Genomic DNA, 23,479 nt, shown 5'->3' on the forward strand with positions numbered 1-23,479 from the left:
GTCCCTAGAAAACGCAATGGCAGCGTTGTTTACTGTTTGAAACGCACATGTGATTTGTTTTGTATCAGCAGTCAGAACGCCTCCTTCTCGGAATGTCATCTGAAACAAGCGTAGTTTTTGAGCGTTACGCCTGGTATGGTGCTTGTAGGCAATAATTTGGCGTGAGGCAACGTCGGTGAGTCGGTTTCATGGCGTCCTTCGAAGAAGATGTCTGCTTCTGGGAATCGGTGGATGTCGAAAGTGATTTCCAAGCCGACACAGCGTGAGTGCAACCTTTCACTGGACAACTTTGATTGTCGCCGACTCCAGTTGACTTATCCTCAGGACGGAAATGACTGAGTGCACAGTACTGCCACCGCTGCAGCGCGCTTGCGTCAGCAGACGAGTTTAAACGCAGCGTACTACGCTCACTTGTCAGTTTCGCGCTCACCTGCGGTTTTCCCGTCCACTTGAAGAAAAACAATTTGCAGAACACCGTATAGCTGCCTTCGCGTCTCTCTGGAGCCTTGTGCCATAAACAAAAGAAGGCGTAACCACACAGCAATCTCTAGGTTAAGTATCCACTACTGAACGCTATGTAGTCTACTTTCTTGAGCACTAGCACTATATCCATCAAGCCCTACGTCTGCGCTAGAATATGTGATTATTCTATCAGCAGCACATTGTTTCATTGCTGTAGACAGAAATGACAGGGGATGTGAATTTTTCCCCCTTGATATACTATTTCACGACAACGCTGCGGTAGCTCTCTCAAACATGCGTAGTTTTGCGCATCCGTCGTGAAGTCTGTGAAAAGGTTAGGACTGCTGTTGCAGAAGTCCGTAGCGCTTTTTTTTCGTCGTATACACTGTACAAAACGCCACATTACGCGTCTTTAAGCTGAATGGCGTGACATAAGTAAATTGAGCTGCCAGTGCGAGCCACAGTCGTCAGCCAGTGAGAATCGCGAGGGAAATGAGAATTTGTGCAAGTACTAAGTGTAAACAACGTGACATTACTCAGTGTACTTTGGCGGCGCTGCCAGGGTGCCAAAGCTAATGCCCGAATTGGTAGCAGCTTTGATCCCCCCCGCTGACCCTTGGGGGACCCTAAATCCTGCACCACCGGCCCGCTTCATTGTAATCTCAGTTATCTCCTGAGGCTTGCCCAAGAGTCTCGCAACATACTTCTGCAACGCCAGTCAGAACCTTGCCGTCATACGTGCCCCGACTCCAACCACTTCCTCTAATCCGTCTGCTAGAGTGTAGCCAAGCACCTCAACTTGACAAGTCACTGGTCTTAATCACACTCCTTCTGCGTCCCGGAATTTTATTATGTATAAGTACTACAAAGCACTGTACGATAGAAACGTTTAGCAATTATTACTTTGTTTCAATGCTTAATGATTAATGTTTCAATGCTATCCACCACTTAAGTGTCAAACGAATGGCTCAATTCAAGGCACATTCGGGAATATTTAAATGGAGCAGCACATTGCAGCAGTTCATTGCTTTCCCATATTTATTCATTACACATGTTGTACAGTGATTGATAAACAGCGCACCTATTTTTGTATAGTAGCATGGCACCTTTTACTGGTAGAAATAAATATTAGCTAACATAGTCTATTGTTTGAGTTGTTTTATATTCATTGCAGGCTCTTCAGAGATGCCAACTGTGATGACATGCTTGAATTCAACGAGACATTCAAGCCCTTGTGGCATACAGATGCTCGAATTGTAGGTTCCTGTTTTCTTTGCTTGAAGTCTGCCTGTTTTCATATGGCAGCAGTTTTTCTCCTTGTGTGGTTTTATTTGCCTGCGTGTTTATACAAAAAGGACACGTAAAGCTATGTTTCATTGCTTTCTACATGTGCACATGGCGTTGAATCCCATTCACCTTATTGGTGTCTAAAATGTTGAGAAAGGGCAGTGTCACTGATGAAATTGACATCTTTTCTTATTTCTCTCAGGCAGAGTGAGATTTCTTTTAACTGGCAGCAAATAATGAACTGTATTCATTTAAAGTGGAACATTGGGCTAGTTGGTGTGTTCTTAAAGACTGAGACGTATATAATTTGTGCTAAAAAGATGGACCAGAATGATCACTGCATGCCACAACTTTTGTGTGTTATGCAAATTGCAGTATTATAGATGAAGTAAACATTTCTCTTCCGTTCGGATGGAGGGAGATTTGGTGAAGCCATTGCAGTGGGGATAAAATAAATACAGAAGACCAGACGCCATTGGTGCTACTAAACTGGACACCACAGTCTTCTGTTCCTTGTACTCTATCTTTTTTTTTTTGATAAACACTTGTCCTTAAGGCATAATTCTTGGTGCGTATATGTGTATTATATGTGTGCTGTGAGGCCTGTGTTGTGTATGAATTGAAGCAGTGTTTTGTGGAATCTGTTGTCATGTATCCAGCGGTCATAGCTGGTTGTACTCTATTTACGCTGTAGTGTCTGTGGTGCCTGGTCTTCTGTTCTTTGTGCTTATTTTATCTGCACTACAACGGCCTCATCAGCAATCAGCCAACTTGCCCAAGAACAAGCTATCTTAAAATGAGGCTTCTTTTGACTGTGGCAGCAAATGATGAGGTTTGTTCAGTTAAGGCTGACAAGAAGGTTCTGTGCATTCTGAAATGTAAAGAATTAGTTGAGGTCTACTCCCACGTCCTCGATGGTCTTTAGTGTCTTTAGTCTCTTGAGTGCTGGTCAAATAATGGTCTCAATTCTGCATCCACTTTCACATGTGCTGAATGAAAAAAATATTTTTGTCAACTTGTTCTTCAGAGACAAGCAAAAAGCTACGCCACACATAAAGTTAAAAGCTGTCATTTGTAACTCTTTTTTTCTGTCCAGAAAAGAAAGACGCATCATTTTTTGTGAAACATATGTAGTCTGAGCCGGTGTAGATGCTCACTAATGTATCATGTCTGCAGGCAGCTACCATTGATGGAACCGTTGAGAATGAGGCTGGGTGCACAGCAGAAGCTAACACAGTTGAAGTGAAGTAAGTTTTTTTTTTTTTCTCACGCTTTTTAACAAGTAACGTATATCTGGTTGTGAGGCTGCATAAATGTGCAGAAACATTTGTGGTGACAATATGGCACATGTCATCACGTCTTATTCATGCAATTACTGTAAGGGGCCTAGGGACCAGTTTCATATGCATATTGCACAGTTGTGATGTCATGCCTGATAATGAAAAAAGCCAAACTAAAACCATGCTTGCTGGGTTTTTACATTGCATTATCCAGTTAGCGATAATATTCCAAGCACTGTTAGCAGAAAGAAAAGTGAAGGCTGAAATTTCTGTCCCTATCCAATACGCTAAGAACCTGCAAAGTGCCATGCCTAAGTTATCTCATTTGGACGTCTGTGCACACCCCTTGATATGCCTGAGTTAAGCTATGTAACATTTTTCGCTCGCTGCCTCCTTTTCCTTATATTGTTCACGATTGTCATCACATCTCTATCATAAGAACTGGTCACGGCATTTTTACAGAAGTTGGTTAAACTAAAATTTCATGGCAGCTTTTATTTGTACGCGAAAGATTCTGTGAGAAAAAGTTCATGAGTCAATATTGCTCGGATAACATATCTCTCAATTTCTGGCTTGGTGGTCCAGCACAAGAAGCCCAAGCACTTTTTGAGGGATGCTAAAATTCAATAACTTTCTATAAACCTTTTGGAGGACGTCAGTAATAAAATAACCCACATGAAATTTCATTTTTTAGTAGGTACCAATCAACCGAATTAAAGTCGGTTATGAGCATAATCACAACTTCGTTGTTTGAATGTTGCAATAAAAAAGAATTGAGACATGTTCAACTAAGTATTGCCAATAAATACAGTTTGAATGTAAATTCTGCTAATGTTTTATTTTAACAGAAATTGAGTTTGATTCACCGAGAGAAAACTTGTGCAAGCAGTGGGCAGAAATTGTCAAAACACGCAGCACTCAGAGGATTAGCCCTTCAACTACCAGAGCAGAGCTGTTAGTACGTATATCGTCAAAGTGGAGTCATACTCATCCACGCAGCTGCTTCTGCTTTGCTTGCCAGCAACAAGCTGTGCTTGTGAACTCTATTCACGTCGTCCATTTTAGTTTTGGCACTTGAGCACACCCTTCGATGCTTTCAATCCCTTTCTTTATCATCTTTTCAAATAATTTGTTAAAACCTGACGTGTGCTCAGAAAAAGTATGTTTTCTCAGAAAAAGCCTCCTTATCTCGTCAGATCTCTTTCATTGATATTTCAAGTCATTATAAGAGGTAAAGTGCACGTATATTTTTCAAATCAAGATGTAATGATATTGGCAAATTGTGTACACTTCTCTTGCGGAAGAACTTGCGAGTTAAAGGGTTAATATTGTGTCGAGGCCTACATGACAGGGCCTATTTGGTTTGCTCGTGTACTTCTCACTTTATGCTGATGAATACTGGTGCCAATATTTTCAGGACTGAAAAGCAGTCACCAACCGCTGCTGTGGGAACTAGTGGCACGCCAACAGAAAGAAAGAAATGGACAGCTGACGAGGAAGCCCTTCTGTTGCAATGCATGGTAAGTGCTTCAAAGCTCTGCTTTCTCGCCTTTTGGCTGTTCAGCTGAGTAGCGTTGTAAATACCAGGGGCTGTTCGTTGCCATGTGATTGCTAGTATGGAAGTACTGTTCCATTCTGGTGCATCTTGCCGGTGATGCCACCAAAACCGTAGCGCCGAAGACGAGAACCTTCCTAGAAGAACCTCTCCAGAGATTCTTCCTTGCATAATCCAGGTAATCGGGGAACAATGTAAAAAAGCCTTGGACGGGAGAGAATCAGTGGTGTAGGAGTTGAGGAGGACGTCGGGATGAAAGCTTGGGAGGGTTATTTACATTATTTACAGTGAGCGTATATTAACAGTCTTAAATGTCATTACGGGCCGGCAGCAACTCGGACGCTGTGGCCCGTGGCAAGAAGCTTGAAAGAGATCAATCAAGGAATGCCCTAGGAATGCCCTCTGCTGCTCCCGGTCTGCGTCTTTTAAGCCCTTCGGTGTCTCAAAGACACATCACGTTCAGCCAATGGGCGAGCCCGCTCAGATGATGCCATTTTCGGCCAATCGGCGAGCCCGCTCAAGTGTCGTCATTTTCGGCCAATGGCAGGCGCCCGTGCGACGGTGTCATACCCGGCTAAGAGAGTCGCCGCTGGGTCCACAATTGTCCGAGGGCTTACTTCTTCCTGCGGTCTTGCCTTGCTGACTTGCAATGCGCCGTCACACTAGCCAGGTGGGGGCGACGCTGCCAGGCCTTCGCGGCGCATTACAGCCGTCTTGCTTCGGGGCTCACGTTACCTGGAACAGCGCCAGGCTCTCGCTTCACTTTCGGGAAGAGTCAAGCAGTGAATAGCTCCACCTGCGGCACACGAAGTGGGGGCCACCAACTTGTTTGCACGTGCGCGCCTCAGGAATGTGGTATCTGTGCATCTGCGCTTCTTAATTAGCTGTGGTGCGATTCGATGTGGTCTGGTGAACTCGAAGTAGGCTCAGGAAACGGTGCCGTATCTAACAATGGGCATTACCTGATGCAGGGAGAGCGAAAGAGCTAAATTTTTGATTGCGGTCATGGCAATTAGAGAGCAGCAGGTGTGTTCTCTCTTCCATCTATCAGAGGGATAATAGCTTGCAATTACTGCGAGTCACTTGGAGTGATTGTGACGTAGTCTGGCCTAAGCTCTTAGCAGACTTTCTAAATCTGAAAATTTCTTGCTCTGTTACTGCAACCTGCAGGTGGAGCGTGTTCTTTTTCATTAGCTGGCTTTGTTTTGTCACGAGCATGACAGTCCTGCCTCCACTTGTTTCTTTCCTCCGCATAAAATTAGATCCCCACCTTAAGTTTACTAACCACGTTGCGCACATCAAACAATAAACAGCATTTGGCATTAGAGCGCTACTCAAATCATGTGAATTTTTTTCCAAAGAAGCATTATTGTTGTTATACTTCGCTTTCATTCGTAGTCGTATCATTTATGGTATTACTTCTTGGGGTAATACTTATCATTGTCATCTTTCCTCTATTCAGCACATTCAAAATCAGGCTATTTGCATTATAACACGAAGCCATTTTTTCTCCAACACCTCTTCACAACTTCATACGAACCAAATTCGTCAAGCTACTGATTTGTTTAACTATCATTTACGATATTATTTTTCGAATTACCAACTCAACAAGTTTCTTACAACTTCGTTAGTTCTGATCTTCTTTTTAATCCTAATAAGACAATGTTTGCAGCACAAGGAAATATTCTGTTGCCTTTATGTCGTACTAATTACAGGAAGATGGCTTCCCCTTTTTGCGCGCTTAAACTTTGGAATAGTCTACCGTATTCCATTAAGTTGTCATCCACCTTGTGCTCGTTGAAATACGAACTCAAAAATTATTTGCTGTGTGATTAGTCGCCTATAATTTTATTTTGCTAATTTGTAGCTGTGTAATTAGCAATGATAGTGCATCTCTCCTCTTCCTTTGCTTTTTATGTGTGTCATCACTAAGTTGCTTGCTTATTTTTTGCTTATTCCATATTTTGTTTCTCTGCTCTGTATTCCGCTTTATTTTTTGTGTAACTTCTAATCCAAGGGTCCTGGTGCAGTCTCTGACTATAGGACCCTTGTCTGCATATAATTTCTTGTAACCGACCGTTATGAACGAACAATAAACTGAAACAGAAACATATGCAACACTTGCTGCATCATTTTATTTAATTTTGAATATTGCTAATGTGAAACAATTTCCATTGTACAGTGACATTATTGCCTTTATCACAGGGTGAAATATTGAAGCATGTACATTTAGCTAGCCTAATTGTGGCAGCATCCAAAATCATTTCGTCAATCAACCTTCACTTCTAAAATTTCTTGCAGCATGCTTACCCTTTCGTTGCTATGTTTTTTCTTGGCAGGAACAACACGGAAATAAATGGAGCAAGATTTCTGCACTGATCAAGACCAAAAGCACCATACAAGTCAAGACGCATGCTCACTACCTCCTGAAGAAAAATGCAAGTATATTAAACATGATGGCATTGCTTAGTTTAGTAATAGCACACGCTTCAGGCTATCTCTTAATAAGCTGTGTTAGCAATTTACAATTTACATTTATGCAATCACAAAATGGCCACTCTTGCCACAAGAGTAGGATTGCTAAACCTGAACATGCACATAAATGAAAGACTGGTGGAGACGGGTGGTGGTGCTGTTCGGAAGATTCTGCATGAGTTCGCCATGACTTCATTACATTAGACAGTGCCTGTTCACATCTAGGTAATTTTTATTGTCAAAAGAAAACTATGCATTGCATTCTAAAGGAACCAGACACACAGCTTAGCAAATTTAGAAAATCTATGCCTCACGAATATGTCCCAAATATGAGAAAACACATAGAAATCTGTGGTTTCACGCTGACAAAGTATTCAGAATAATTAGGTGTCATCTTGGCAGCATTGCAGAGTTGGCTTTATTACTTTTCAGCATTTGTTGTCCATTCGTTAGTTGTAACATGGACGATCTTGTTTCAGGCTCTCCAACGAAAAACTTCTGGCCAAGTCAATGACACCTCTGTGCCTGTCGTCACATCAAAAGGACCGGTGGCCAAACTGCCCAAGAAACAAGCAAAGATGAAACCGCAGGCAACCTCGCGTAACGAGAATGTGATCGTGCTCAAGGAGGCCGAAGCCATAGAGACCTTGAAGAACAAGTTCCCAGAGAGTGAAATTGTCAGTATCGACAAGTCTGCTGACGAAGAGGATGAAATAGACATTGATTGTGATGGCACCGACGATGTCGTGTTTTCACCGCCTGGTTCTCCGCTTCGGAAGAGTGATGCATTTGTCGAAGTTGCGACCCCCAAGTTGGCAACTGATTCATCCGCAGAAGACACAGAGAATGAAACAAGCCCAGACAGGTTGTTGCCTGAGGGCATGGAGAAAGGTGCAACCGCAGCTGTGACGTTTGAACCTCCCATCGCTGAAGTTGTGCTGGACAAGTCTGCAGTTAGCAAAGACGAAAAGATGGTTCATTCAGAGTTTTTTTCCGGGAGCTCTTCCAAGACACCAGAAAGGTATTGCGAAAGTTAACAAGACTTTACCATATTCTGCGGGGTTCTTTGAGTAGTAAAACAGAATTGGATATAGAGTGTATTTTCTGTATTCTAAAGGTAGAGTGTGGTGGCTTCTTTCTTCTAATCAAGGTACTACGCAAAATAGAAATATGGAAAAACCTAAAAACTGCGTCATGCTTAGATATTACAGGCCACGTAATCACTCGACCTCATGTATAACGTTCCTACTCCACGTGGTCTGAAAGGCGTGATTGCATGGTAATGGTACCTTTCTAGGTACCATTAACCTTTGTCTTTGCAGACACTTGTGTTTCACTGAGCTGCACTTCTTAGTGAAGTTGTAAAACTGAAGCGTGTTGAAATTTTTCTTTGATAAAGGAGGCCTCAGCTTTCTTGATATGAAAAATTTGTGCGGTCTCACGTTTCAGGTACCTTAGGATCAGAAACTTCATCATTGATGCCTGGAACAGCCAGAAGCCACGGTATCTGAACAAGACCCAGGCAAGGCAGGGACTCAAGAACTGCGGTGACGTGAACTGCATCGGAAGAATTCATGACTATTTAGAACAGATTGGAGCTATCAACTTCGGTTGCCGTAAGTAGTCTGTACATTCATTTTAATTTCATTTGTTTCATTGTTTCCTCGTAGAAGAAACATGAGGATGTTGAGACTAAATAAAGGCAAAATGCCTGGTTCGATTTTGCACTCGCGATAACTTACTGTGCGTGCCTCTAATTGTGAAACCGATCAATCGCATTTGTTTTCTTTACAGAAAATACTGGGGTTTTGTTGTGTAGCTGTATGACCCTCTTTCTTGTGTTTTTGCAGCATTCCCGCAGGGGCGCCTGCATCAGCAGGCGTTTGGTGTGTTGCGACACCACGTACCCGAGCACATGAGGGTTGGACCCTCTGCGTGTAGCCATGCCTGGCTCAGTAATGTACAGGGTAAAGGGATTTGGGGGGGGGTTGAGCCGAAGTCGGGTGTTTTGGACCTTTATGGCCCCTCGGTGGAGGCAACACACCTTTTTGGCCTCCGCTTCGCGTAGACGGCAGAGAGAGGAAGAAAACTTTATTAAATGTCCTTGCTGGGATCAAGGGGGTTGGGGTCCAGGAGGCTAGCCCCACCAAAGCTCCCCTTTCTCAGCACGAAACCAAGACAGTCCACACAATGTCTCCTTTTTGTTGTGGCAAAATCTTTGCCAGAATCACTAGACTCAGGCTACAAACTAAGATGGGAAGTGGCAACCTTCTTGTTAAAATTCATGGCAGGACTCAGTACAGCAAATTGTGCAAACTCATTGCTTTTGGAGACATTCCTGTTTCAGTGGGCCCACGCAGATCTTTGTATACTGTCTGCGGTGTCATCCCTGAAGATAACCTGCTCGATCTTAGCGAAAGTGAGCTACTAGAGGGATGGCAAGACCAGAATGTAGTAAAAGTCCAAAGTATATCCGTCAGGTGAGACAACAAGGAAATCCCCATGAAACATGTAATCATAACCTTTGGAACAAGTAACCTACCAGACTCAATAGAAACCGGATACTGCAAACTCTGTGCCCGGCCATACAATCCAGAACTGCGTCGATGTTTCAAGTGTCAGTGGTTTGGGCATGATTTACAAAGCTGCCGAGGGCGCACCACTTATGTAAAATGTGCATCCAACGAGCACTTATCTGACACGTGCACTTTCATCGCAAACTGTGCTAACTGTGATGGAGATCCCCCCGCATACTCCCACTCGTGCCCATCATGGGAAAAAAGAAAAGCAAATCATCAAGCTCAAAATCAAACTTAATCTATCATTCCAAGAGGCCGGCAAACGCTTCTCTATGAACAACCTGTCTAGTCCATCCTACACCAACGTGGTGCACCGGGGGGTAGCACCACATCATTTGGCAGCCATTAAAGTCGCACGGAGTGTGACGGCGATCACGGCGAGCTATACGTTTTACACAATTTACAGTGACTGATTTTTAGGCATTTTACACCAGTATTACTCCTACCATTAGCACTCAATTTTTCCATTTCATTCACAATTCATTGGCAATGCGTCATCTTGTGTCATGGCACTCTTTGGTCATATCTGGCCCTTGCACCATTAAACACCACACATCATCTGTTTTTGCAGCATGGTTATAGAGCTTCTGAAAGCAGGTTGACATATCGCAACTTTCCCTTTAACTAAAGCTTGCAGTAGGGATAAGATAACATGTTGTTTGATCCCAGTTATGCATTATCTCAATTAATGTGCTTGTTCTAATGAACTCATTAGAATGTTATTTAGTGAAGTTTACATTGTTTACCACATGAATATAGTTAGATGTCAATTGTTTATCTACATATTCATAGATGCACTTCGTATTGATTTGCTGAATCTACCCACAGCCTAAATGTGCACACTGTTTTATGTTATGCTTAATTATTTGTCCTCATTGTCATGGATAGCGACAAGAACCTGAAGCTGCAAACAAGCAGCTTATAGTTCTTGTCCCAGCATTCATTTTTGTAACTGAATGAATACCAAATAAAGATCTATTTATGTACTGTCGTGCTATCACACTATCATGTATCACTGACACTTTCAGTCATGCACTTTCTTTTCTAAAAGAAAGTTGTGGTAGTTGCCCGGGATAGCCAGTGGCAAGGACTAGCATTTATGCATGCATTAAGACTCGTCTACATGTGGTAGATAATATTGGCAGAGTACAGTAAACTTACCATGTTTCAAACTTAATCATGTGCCTTCTTTGGGTCGTGGAGGTGCAAACTCTGAAAATTATTACTTGCATATTTTTGCATCAAGCAGCTCAGGTGACGTACCAAAGGACGAAGTATCTGTCCCGCACAAAGCCATTGCACAAGAGGAAAGAGCCAAGAGCAGACATGGAGAGGCCACAGAGACGGAAAACTGCCAGCTTAGGTAAGGTTTAAGCTTGACCTAAGGAGCATTGATACCACGAAAAACAAGTGGACCTGCTGTGTAATTGGCCTCTAATCGGCCATAAGAAACTTGAAAGTTTGAACTGGTTGGGTTTGATCCGTGTGCGGTTTTCTGGTACCAAAATGCTGATGGAGTTGGGACAGAATTGCTAACATTTTATTTCACAGCAGTTTTATTTCACAGCTGGTGTGGCTGTTATGCTGTTTATATACGCTACTCCAAGTTCTTTTTTTCTCGATAGTATCATGGATTTTGCTTGTTTTATTTTCTTTTATATATATATTTTTTTATAATTCTTTGTTACTGGATAGTTGGAAGCCAGCATATATCTGTTTGCTGCATCTGTTTCAGATGTGCTTAACATTGATGTCAAAGGGGGCGGCGTGACGCTGGAACACGGCTCCGAGGGAAGCGTTATCTCTCAAACGCTCGTGCGCTCAAAGCCAAAGCCAGGCCGGCATCAGCAGAATCCTTTCAAGCTGATACCTTGCAGAAATTATGACGAGGGCCAGGTGATTGTTTTGCACGACTTGCTTTTGTTTTGCATGACTTGTTTGTGTTTTGGTTTGCTCTCTTAACTCTACACTATTACATGGTCACATAAAAAGAGAGAGAATCAGAAAATGCACTTCCCAAGTGCACGAGGTACTTGAGGACATGGTTTTAAATCGCCATAGACATTAACATTCTCATTCTATCTGTCTAGGTGCTTAACATTGTCCGTACCAACCCCTTTGTCACCTATCTAGTGCATTTATTCCAAAGTATCAGCTTTCAGTCAGACACTGGAGATGAAGCAGTACATTCCCATAATCACCTGGCGCACCAACCACAGTGACTTGGTAATCACGACTTTCTTGAATATCGCGAAATGATTAGTGTTCAGGATGAAACGTGTTTGTGGCCAAGTTTCATATGGGAAAGAGATATTTAAGTGCTGCCTGTAGCAAGATGTCATTCAGATGGTTGAATTTCTCCAGCACATGGAGGTCATAATGAGTGACAACCCTGAAAAGTATATTATGGCCATTTACAATCAGCTTCGAATGGCAGACAAACATCAAGCTTCCTGTGCATAATTTTATTATGTGTCATTATTCAGTTATGAATTAGCTTGAGCCCACATCGAAGAACATCTAATTGCAAACTTCTGTGACCACGTCACCCTCAATGTGGTGTCCCAATTCCAAATATTGTCTGGTGAGTGCCCCTGAAAGAAGACTGACTAACAAACAGCCATTCAGTGATAAAATCTTCCAAAGCCTGCTATTGTGGAAGCACTGCCCAACATTCAAGTGTGTAGATATTATCGAAGCTGAATTCAGTGTATAATTGAGACTGAAGATGGTTTTATTGAACAGTCTTTAGAAAAGCAGCATACAAAACACTGAAAAATATTCGGAAAGCGTACACTGAATCTTGTCTGAAATATTGATGCTAATCCTGAAGTCGTCATTATGTCCTCGAATACCTTGCGTTCTTGGGGACAAGTGCCATGTCATTAATTCTTTTACCACTATATACAGCATAAATCAATAGGGACAAAAAGAACATCAACCAGGAAGGCAAAGAGAAATGGACACAAAGAAGGGCACACTACTAACCCATTCTCAGGTGTATTGTGTATTGTGTACATGTATTTACCTTGAGCAAACACATTGTGTATTTTGCCATGAGCCAATTGGGGAATTGTGACTGCATGAACACAGGATTGGAAAACTAGTCGAAAGGGACTCATATAAGAATGTGCCGTCACATTTTCTTCAAGCTGAATGGCCACAATAGGGAAGGGGGGGGGGGGGGGGGTCTGCTAATTCTCACGGGACCTGTGGGCGTCTCACAGGTTGGCGCACCTTGTCTTTTCTAGCACGGCCGTAGCTTTGCATAGGCGTCAACGTGGCCGAGCATATATGCAGCCCTCGCGCCCCATTTTAGAAGTAATCTGCTTACCGAGATGGCATGGCATCATGTGCTCTGTCTTCCCGGGCATTTAGTACTGAAGGTTTTAGAAATTCTAACCTTATTATAGAAAGTTTATTCTCACCTCTCTGCCTCTTTACCTTGAGGGCTAAGCGGGGTTGTCGTGCAAAAAAAACCACAGTTTCCTACAAAAATTACTGGACAGAACTTCAGCACTGCCATCATTCGTCTACCATAATGCTGTCATGTATAGTGCATGGAACTGTCTATTATTCATGCTTGTGGCTTCAAACGTCCTTGCGGCATTATTTTTTTATGCTTTTATATTCCTAAACTTCCAAGGAACCATTGTTTTAAACATGGCAGGACAATAAGTTATGTGCAAATGCATAATCACTAAAAATTCTTGCATTTTTATAACGTAGTGTTTTTTTCGAAAATGATGCTTTGCAATTTCGCAGGCTGTTTGAATCCAAAAGGACAAAGTTTAAGACAAATAAATGTCCTGCCCATGCTGGCTGAACCAACATGAAGCTCCTGTAGGCCTTAGTGCTATTAGTGACAAATGTTTTGTCAATAAAGTTTCAACTTCTTTCTCTCTCTCCCCAGGAGCCATTCAACATTGAGGTGTCAGTGACTGCCTTTTTGCGAATGGACATTCATGCACACCTTCTGAACACCGAGGTGATTGGACTCTTGGGCGGCTACTACGATGAGCACAGGAACTGTCTGGTCGTCTCCACTGCAGAAGCTTGCGACTCAGTTAGCACGGACCTTGAGTGTGAAATGGACTCTGGTGAGTTCTGTCAAGGGGTGTTGGGCAGAGTTTCTAAATTGGACCAGTCACAAAAGCTCTGCTTTGAATGAACTCCTAGGCTAGTGTTTGAACGAAGCTTTGTTTAGCTTATTCCCCCCTCCCCTTCCCTTTGTTTGTGGCTGATAGCTGTCCAGCTGAGTAAAACTGGGCCAATCCCAAAGGCAATGTGAACAGAGGTGGCAGCCTTTAATGGGCCATCCTCTATACCAGTGGGCAATGGGTGTCCTTGCACAGATTTTAATGTGATCCCTAACGTTAGGCCCATTCTTGCAAAGATTTTAATAGAGCCCGTAACGTTGGCCCGTAGTACAGTGTCACAGCTTCCGCACGTCTCACAGTAGCTAAGCAATAAATGTCCCCAGCAGCATGCATTGGCTACCTTACTAGAAGCTATATTCATCATCATCATCATCATAATTTATGTCCACTGCAGGACGAACGCCTCTCCCTGCGATCTCCAATTACCCCCTGTCCTGCGCCAACCGATTCCAACTAGCGCCTGCACATTTCCTAACTTAATCGCCCCACCTAGTCTTCTGTCGTCCTTGACTGTGCTTCCCTTCTCTTGGTACCCATCCTGCAACCCTAATGGTCGAACGGTTATCTAACCTGTGCATTACATGACCTGCCAAGTGCCATTATTTATCTTAATGTCAATTAGAAAATCTGCTATACCCGTTTGCTCTCTGATCCACACCGTTGTCTCTTAACATTATGCCTAACATTCTTCGTTTCATTGCTCTTTGCGCGGTGCTTAACTTGGTCTCAAGCTTCTTTGTCAATCTCCAAGTCTCTGCCCCATATGTCAGCACCGGTAAAATGCAGTCATTGTACATCTTCCTTTTCAGTGATAATGGTAAGCTTTCATCAGGTGCTGACACTGTCTGCCGTATGTGATCCAACCCCAGGAACTATAATTTTACTTTAACGATCATCTCTTCTTTTTTTGTTTGTCACACTTTCCTTTATTTACAATGCTTAAAATAGGCGAACACCGATTAGACTCATGGCCATGGGCAGATAGCGGGTCTAAACTAGAATGTACAGCTACAGGCAACAAATTGTGTTTACAAAGCGAGCAACACATAAGAAATCACTTTTAGTTTCTACTTCGGAAAAAAAAAGATTGAATAAACATGAAGTGTGAATCAGCAAAAGGTAATGCATGAAAGGAAAACAAGAAATGCACATCGCACCGTAACAACAGCATAAAGATATATAAGATAATAAAGATTATGTCATGCATGCCAATTGCATATTTATTTTGAATAAAAAGATTTAAAAAAAAAATAACGCAATGATTTGTGGCCAGCTTTTTCAAATTTCTGGTTTACATAGGATATAGTGAACTGGCTTGGAGTTGCTCTATCATTTCTTTTGCTTTGTGTGCCCCCTGTAACCACATTCATGTTGACTGTTGTTCTGGAGCATACACACTTCTCTCTACAACCAACTTCCCTTAATTTGCGTAGTTGCGGCCAATGGGCAGTCAGACCCTTCATGCATGTGATCTTTCGATGTTGAGAGTGCTGAACTACTCTGCAACTTGTTTAGTTCAACCTGCCAGATAATTCGATCTATTTCGTCGGTCCCGTCAGGGTCAAGTTAATGGAAGTCAACTGTACTCTGTAAGGGAAGTTTTATGTTATGTTGAATTCCAATGGCGGAGTCGGAGCAGCCGACGGACTCCGCGAGCGAGCACTCGGCTCTGGCGCAGAGCATCGCCTCCGAATCCGCGAGTGGAACACAACCTGTGCCGCCGGAGCAAGGCGGAAGCGGAACTTGTATCGCCGGGTTACCCAGGATACCTTGCGTGTTGTCATTTCCTTCCGCTGTTTGCTGCCAGCACCGCCGCACCGGTCACTTGTCTCTTCAGCGCCGTTCACCTGTCGTTTTTTTTTTAAAAGTGCGGAATGGGTATCTCGTCAAGCGTGCAGCAGCTTTTGCTTCCTCGCAAGTCGTGACCGGTGGCGCCTCCTAGCAGACAAACGTGGTAAAGGAAATACGTCACGCAGAGTTCCGGTCCATTCCGCCGATTTTGGCGGAGTATCTTTTTCTGCTCCACGGAGTGACTCCCGCTCTGAATCCACTCCGACTCTCTCATTGGAACACCTGACTCCCGCTCTCACTCCGTCATTGGAACAAACTTGCTCCGAAATGAGCAGAAAAACTTGCTCCGACTCCGCCATTGGAATTCAACATTAGAGTCCTGTTACGCACTGTGGTGTGTGACACTCTTTGGATGCCATTTTTTTTTTTCTCTCCTTTCTTTTTTGATGAGCACAGTGTCTCAGACGCAAGCCATGGATTCCCTTCAGGAGCTAGGCTGTGACGTCGTTGGCTGGTACCACTCACACCCGACATTCATGCCGAACCCGTCGGTGCGGGATCTCACCACACAGCGCGACTACCAGGCTCTCTTCTCCAGCCAGGGTAGGCCCTTCGTGGCGGCCATCTTGAGCCCATTCTTGCAGTTGGACACAGCCATTCTGCCAGCCAAGGGGCTTGCCACCCGCACCAAGTGGTGGGTCGTGCGAGATAATGATGATACGGGCCGTGCAGGTGAGTCGAAGTGTGACTGGCTGTAGCTGCTACTTAAGATAAAAGTGCAAAACGACGACACACATGTAGAGCGACACCCACAGTAAACCTGTGTGTGTCAGTGTGGTACTTTGTGTGTGTCAGTCTATATCTCCGTCATAGTTTTCTTGCCTTTTACCTAAAGATTCGAATCTGATATGTCAAAATTTTCAACCTAATGGCAATAGCTGAGCTGTGCGAACGGCTCCATGGCAAGAACTCACCTAGTTTTCAACTTAACCAACTATTGGGTGAGTTTGTGATGCAAACACAGTCATTGCCACAATCATTAACTGTCACATTTATCCGATTTTATGCACCTCTTTCTTCTAAGAAAATGGTCCCGAAATTGGCCGCACATTACAGCCAATTAAGAAACAAAAGTGTATTTGTGGTCTGAGTGTCTGAGAGATATACGACTTGACGCTCTGCTTGCGAGTTCCACGCGCCACGCACAACTGCAAAATTTGGCTGAGATGTTCGCAGCAGCTTTTGCTATCTGCGGAGTGCATTTTTTCACCACGCCTGATGGGTGGTTCAGGAGTCCTTTAAAGTAAAGGTTACTTTTTGTGCCATGCCAGTAGCAGTAGTGCCACACCATGTGTTCCCTGGATATCATAGCCTTGCATGTATTGCAGGAAGTACTCGAAAAGTGATTAGTCCTGACCTGGGCCATTATCTCATTCGTGATCGTTGGGGAGTCAGCTTCGCAAGCAGTCTATATTGTAAAAATGTTTGTTTCACCATTCTTTCACCTCATTTTCGCTTTTGCGTGCACTGCACGTGGTAAGCATGCTTTAGGAGTGATTTTCTTGTGTGTTTGTTTCTCCCATTGTTTTTTTTTTTTACGTTCGGTTGCGACGGTGAGAACGATGCCAATGACCGTATGCCCGCTGTCCACCTTTGTCGCTTGTGTTCGATGTCTTGAGTTTGCTCGGGAGCGTGGTTAGCAGCATCCACCTGGTATTGCTGCTTGCGATTGTTCAAAATTATATCGCTTGAAAATTAGATCTGTCCGTCATGTAAGAAAATGAACGGCTCATACTCCCTTAAGCAATGGCTCGTACCCCCGTAGACGCGTCCTCCCCATTACAACGACAGAAGAGAAGTGAAATACTACGCTGGAATGACGAGTGGCAACAGAGCCCGCTGTGGAAGAATATGACGATGTCGAGCCATTGCCGATGATGATAGTTTTTAGCGAAGTCCGACAACAACGGCCCAGGGTCTGCATAAGCAGCTTCGCTGTAAAAATGTATATTAGATGCAGTGAATTGCAATACAGGACAAACTGGTGTGCTCCATAGACAATGATAGAGTTATCTAAGAGTCATGACGGTGGACAATATGTGTGAATAAATTTCCATTCTGTAGAGGTAAACGCTGCAGGTTTTATTTATTTATTTATTTTCAAATAGTGAAAATCGGAGGTATCTGACATAAATATAAAAAAATTGGGTTCACATCATAGTAGGATGTGCATTGTTTTGCTTTGAACAAATAAAAACTGAGGGCGCAATTCACTCGGACGTGCATTAGAATCAGATAATCATGTTAAACCATACTTAAACAATGATTACAGTTCAATGTATTGGCTAGAAAGGAAGAAAATTAATTGAAAATGCAAAATTAGAGTGATATAATTCTAATCAGCTGCCCCAGGTTGATTAACAGGCTTTGTGCAGCAGTACAAGGTATGAAAAGATAACAAAAAAGCTCGAGAGCAAGAACAACAGAAAATAATGACGTTCAAGTGAAAGTACTAAGCAGAATAAGAACAGAGAAAACAGAAGAATGAGGTAACACATCTAATTTACATAACTTTCATAGCTTACATAAATTTCACAACATTTGGTGTAACTAATTACGCAGCACAGTTGTGTAATTCACACAAATTATGTCGTTTCCGTAAACTAGTTACATAACCAAATTCTTCTGGTTTCTCTGCTCTGTAACCAGTTACATATGTTTACATAGCGTGAGTGTGATAGTGCAGTCACCATAGATGACGGAGGGGACATTGCTGCTGTAGACACCGACCAAGTTTATATTTCCGAGGTTACGTGAGGTGGAGTGGCCTTTACCTGCGACTGTGGTGGATACGTGCTTGTGTTCGTTTGAAAATTACCAGTTGCACTCATCACACAAACTGACCAGGAATATTGGCCTTCCTTTGTTGTTAGGAGCCGGCATCCCAACTCTTGTGCCTTATGCCTTCAGTGTGAAGCTCTTGAAGGCAGACCGGTCATTTGTCCAGGACGTCGCGGCGGTGGTTCACCAGCTGGTCAACAGGGTGTCATCCTGCCCTGCTCGGGTGGAGCTCTCCAAACCTTATCCCTGGCGTGCCTCACTCCGTTATTTAGACAAGGCAAGTTGTTGTCGCTTTCCAGGTCGTCATAACCCTATACTCTCGAGTAAGGGCGGCACCCCTGTGTGGGCTGCTCCCCCAACTTGGCAGCCCAAAATTTCGAAAAAAAAGAATGCCAACACAGAAGCAATTGCACTTGGCACATTGATGCCGCTCATGCACATCAACGAAGCTTTTTTGCGCGCAGCGTGATTTCGTGTGCCGCCACTAGATGGAGAGAGCTGTGCTTTGACATCTGACATCCAGTGCGCAGCCAGGGCTGGCTCCTCCGTATTCCTCTGTGGCAGCATGCAAGGTGCTGGCATCATCTTGTGTTTGTGAGGTTAGTTTTCGTAGCCAGCTCTGCCAGCTCCCTTGGCTCATCTGCCAGCTGGCAGGAGTCCGCAATGGAGAGGAAGTGTTTGGTGCTGTACAGTGCTCACGGAATGAAATGCAACAGGGAGCATTTAGTAGAACCCTGCATATAGGTACCTCAAGAGTACCATGTCATGTCGCTAGGAATCTGGTCATTGAAGGTGACGCGGACTCTGATCTAAGTGTACGCGCCAAAATTATGTCAATGTGTCACGAACTGCAGCTGGTGTAAATTAAAGTATGCACATTGTTAGGCCTAAATTGACGTGTTCCATTCCGTGAGCACTGTAAAATGCTGCATTAAAGCTTGGGGTTGTTGCGCACGTCAAGGAGCACGGTAAGCGAATAGCTGGCCACAACTTCAATGTCAACGGCATGTACATAGGTTGGTGGCTGAAGCAGAAAGAGGAGCTGGCTTCAACAAACAAATCAAGAAAAGCGTTCCGTGGGAAAGTGTGCAAGTTCCCAGAACTTGTAGCTTGAAAAATTTGACCAAATGGCCTCGTTCCATGTGAGATCCACCCCACGTTAAAATTAGAAAAGTTGTGTCATTTTATTTGAAACTTTGCACTGATTGCACCCAGTACAATTATTTTAGGTTTTTTTTTCCAAGTTTTCGAATGTGGCAAGCTTAGCCACCAAACACCTGAGCTGTACTGAAAAGCGAACCTCTCAATTGCGAAGGTGAGTCTTCGCAAAAAATAGTAAAAGTGCTCCTTAGAGTAACAGAAAAAAATTGGTGGCATTAATGCTTACGAGTCTATCTACATTAATTGTTAACTGTAGTGGCTAGTTCAGAGCACTTCCAGAGCAACATTCTTCCCTCTTATTGGGACACCGCTATTCCAATGGCTTATTGGAAGCACCTGATGAGCTGCTATTGCTCCAGAGAACAGCTGAGACTGTTCAATGTTCTCACTACATTGGCAGGGTGGACCAAAACTCGATGAACATGCTTAATTCTGGAAGCAGTGCAAGTGAGCTAGTTTGTAGGAATACTCAGCTGGCTGTAGCCAAACGGGGAAACAAGACAAGTGAAAGAATGAACAGACCAGACCAAGGCTGCCTCTTCATTCACTAATCTTGCTTCACCATTTCTGCTACAACCACTTATACTTCTGTAAATTGTTTAGCACATGCTCTACCTCGCCTTTTAGCAGCTTTTGTTCCAGTTGCAATTTCTAAGACATTTGCTTTATGCCAGCTAGTGTTGCTTGCCCACTTAGTCAATCAGCTGTTTTGCCTACTAGATGCATTATATTTTTCTAAATATGGATATTTCAGAGATGTCTTTCAATTTTATATACAAATACAGCCACGCCATTATTTAACAAATTATGGGATATAACAAGGTAAATGTAACATGCTTATAGCTGATGTTAGCATGAAACAAATACTATACGTGCTTATAACAAATATTGGACATAATGGAGGTATTTTTGTGTCGTATTCCACTTAACAAGGTGGAACTGTAAGTATATTTCCCGTGAGCAAACATTGCTACGTCCTAATTCATTTTGTTGTCTACTTGTCCGGACACCTTTGAAAACAAAGGACATTTTGTTTCTTCTTCTCCCTAATAGATGCTGGCCAGCCTCCAGTTTCACATAACAAACTCGGAAACTTCAGTGGAAGATGCTACTGAAATTTTGCAAGCCATTCACGCAGCCTTAACAGACACCTAGCAACTTCCATGTGGCATTCACATGCAGAGCATAAGCTAGCTTATTTTTTCCCAGTAATACGAGAGCTGCATTGATCTTGATTGTCATCATCATTTCTGTCTTTTAAGAAAATTAAGTGCAATGCAACCTCGTGGCTCAAACAAATCCTCGATGTACTATGCAATATACATCGGAGGCTTTGAGCTTTTTTTAACAAGTCATAGATAGTAGTCTTTCACTCCAGCATGTGCTTACCACGAAAGCAGGAATTAGATATGTGATCTTACTGTTTGCACTAGTTGATTAATTTCTCGTTCTTTTTTTTTACTGTGCCCTGCTTGAGTCTGAAAGTTTCGTCTCAGCAGTTCTTGACACTACTTCATGTACCATTACTTAATCCTTGAGCCATCAGACTTACTCCATTCAAAGGGTACAAACCTTTTCCTGGAAGCCTTTTTTTTTCTTTGGTTCTTGTTTTATACAATGCATATATTGTTGCAAATGAAGCACCATTGGTTTGCTTTTTTTACATCACTGTACTGATTCATTCATTCATTTAGTTGTATGATATGCACTGGGGACTTCAACTTTGTGACCATTTGACAACTGCAAACTGCATGCAAATAATTGGTAAAATGTTTGCTTTTGCAAATTGCTGTCTGTGGAAAGGTGCCAAGCGGTAGTCATGGTGCTTAGTGATTGTAGATATTAGCACAACAAGGAATACGTATTTGCAGCTGTTAACCATCATTCAGCAGGTTTCTGTCACCATTGATTAATCTGGTACGTTATAATTTTAAGGACGTCTCTTCCAATTACAGCTGTGAAAGAGAATAAAAAGGTTAGATTACAGCTCTACTTAAAAATACTATAGATTCGGACAGCCATAATGTGCTAATTTTGGCTCGTTGGTATATGTATGTATATATGGTTGGTATATGTCTGAAGAAAACGAGTAACAGCCATGACCTGGTAAAAATGAAAATAGTACTCCAACCTCTGCAGTTTCATGTTGTGGTTTTTCAGCATCTCACTGGGTTTTCTTATTGGTTGTCTTGTTTTTGAGAATCACATAAAACTTAAAATCATTGTTGTCACTACAATTATTTTACTGTTCAAAATGTATAATAAAGATATTGTCACCGGAGATTGACTTATTTCCCTACTGATTTTGCTCATATTGAAAAGTGAGCCTTGCATGCAGGCACAGTTTCACTGTAGGGCCTGTTTACATACATTATGAGCACATTGTTTGCATATGCAGTCTGATATATTGTCAAAGGAGTACGCACTTAGTAGTCTGCCATTATCACCGAGATATGACATAAAGGCCCACAAACAAATTTGCATTATGGGATACAATAAAAGTGAGCCTATGTGATGCATTGTGGTGGATTTGGACCCCCAGCACTCGCCAGTGGCACAAAAAGCCTCAGCCAACATGCGGTCAAATTATTACGTTTGAGTCACTGATCATGATACATCTAGTTCACTCTGTTGCCCACTTCTTCCAAATAAAAGTGAAGGAATGTTCATATTATGTTGGCTCTATTACTGGCTTGGTGCTTCCATTAACAGTGGGAAGTACAGTAGACCTCAAGAAATGCAATTATTGAAGGAAATCACTTATTATACTTAATTATAATAAACCTCAACATCTTGTTTATAGGACCTTATTGGGGGAGTGTAGTGCTGTTTAACTCGCAATAAGACTACACACAAATAGTTAATGCAGACAACACTACACAATGAAGTATAAAAGACACCGTGCTTTCTTGCGGGATTGCTCAGTAATGTTGTTCTGCTGCTGATGAGGTCATGGGTTCAAGTCGCAGTCATGGCAGTTGCTTTCAAAGGGACCAAAATGGAAACCCGTAGCCCTTGCATTGCTTTAGTATGTGAAAGCCCGTAATACTTGTTTTTCAGAACACCACACTTGAACAGACTCAAAACTAACATTCAATCAATCTAGATTGATTTGTTTAGCGTTCTAGAGAAGTCGAATTGGTCCACAGCAAAGAGAGGACTAAGTTGCAGAGCAAGTCTTTGCTGAAGGGGCTGCGTCCACGTTGCAACCCACAGTGATGACTACCTTGAGTATTGGGAACCGATTGCCTATTGCTACTGCCGGACGTAACCATTGATGTGTCCACTAAATCTTTTTTGTACATTACTTATTCCTTCGCAATTTAAATTACAAATGATTGAACCACTACTTTCACCTAGTGGTTGAGCATTCTCTCAGGTCATGGACTGCTCTATGCTACTGCCAGTTTTGAGTCGAAGGCAGACAAAGAGGGCACCACACTGCAGTAAATAGTAAAGGTACTGTTATGTGTTGGCATACAGAAACTCTTGTCAAAATCTCTACTATGAAGCAAGTTTGCTAGACTAGCTTCAAGGTAGTGACATTCCCCCTTTCCCACAGCTTCCATGTCTAATCTTCCTCCATGTAGGAGGAGGAAGATTAGAGGAGGATGATACATGTATTATCAACACTCGTTCTTGAAACTGTATTCTTTGCAGTAAATTCTTATCCATGTGTATGTCGGCATGAACCATGCTTTGGAACCTTTAAAAAAGTCACTGCTAACCAGCCAAAATGCCACGTGACCCTGCTAAGTGAATCACACATGAGCAATGATGGGAAAGTGCAAGGATAATTGGGGTGCCAGAATGGCACTCTCTTGCAACTTATATCGGTAACTTCGTAAAAAGTAACCCTTACAGTGGTGCGAAAAATATTATGGGGAA

The 23,479-nt window shown here is 42.8% G+C and overlaps 1 protein-coding gene across 3 annotated transcripts; it reads left to right on the forward strand.

Annotated features, from left to right (window-relative positions):
• Positions 1–26: 26 nt before the first annotated feature.
• Positions 27–21,874, forward strand: LOC135916525 (histone H2A deubiquitinase MYSM1-like). Of its 3 annotated transcripts, none has more exons than XM_065449928.2 (13): positions 27–262; positions 1,637–1,718; positions 2,926–2,996; positions 4,447–4,549; positions 6,924–7,022; positions 7,539–8,080; positions 8,509–8,675; positions 10,885–11,001; positions 11,374–11,534; positions 13,552–13,738; positions 16,046–16,321; positions 18,597–18,707; positions 20,645–21,874. In XM_065449928.2, the coding sequence occupies exons 1-13, from the start codon at positions 189–191 to the stop codon at positions 20,704–20,706; spliced, it is 2,052 nt and encodes a 683-aa protein (XP_065306000.1). In that variant the 5' UTR covers positions 27–188; the 3' UTR covers positions 20,707–21,874. The 3 variants fall into 3 exon arrangements, with proteins under 3 accessions (XP_065306000.1, XP_065305997.1, XP_065305998.1); XM_065449925.1 differs by having other exon boundaries at positions 30–262; positions 18,523–18,707; XM_065449926.1 differs by having other exon boundaries at positions 33–262; positions 10,888–11,001; positions 18,523–18,707.
• The last annotated feature ends 1,605 nt before the right edge of the window (positions 21,875–23,479 follow it).

The sequence above is a fragment of the Dermacentor albipictus genome, chromosome 9, assembly GCF_038994185.2.
Source record: "Dermacentor albipictus isolate Rhodes 1998 colony chromosome 9, USDA_Dalb.pri_finalv2, whole genome shotgun sequence".
Classification (NCBI taxonomy): Eukaryota; Metazoa; Arthropoda; class Arachnida; order Ixodida; family Ixodidae; genus Dermacentor; species Dermacentor albipictus.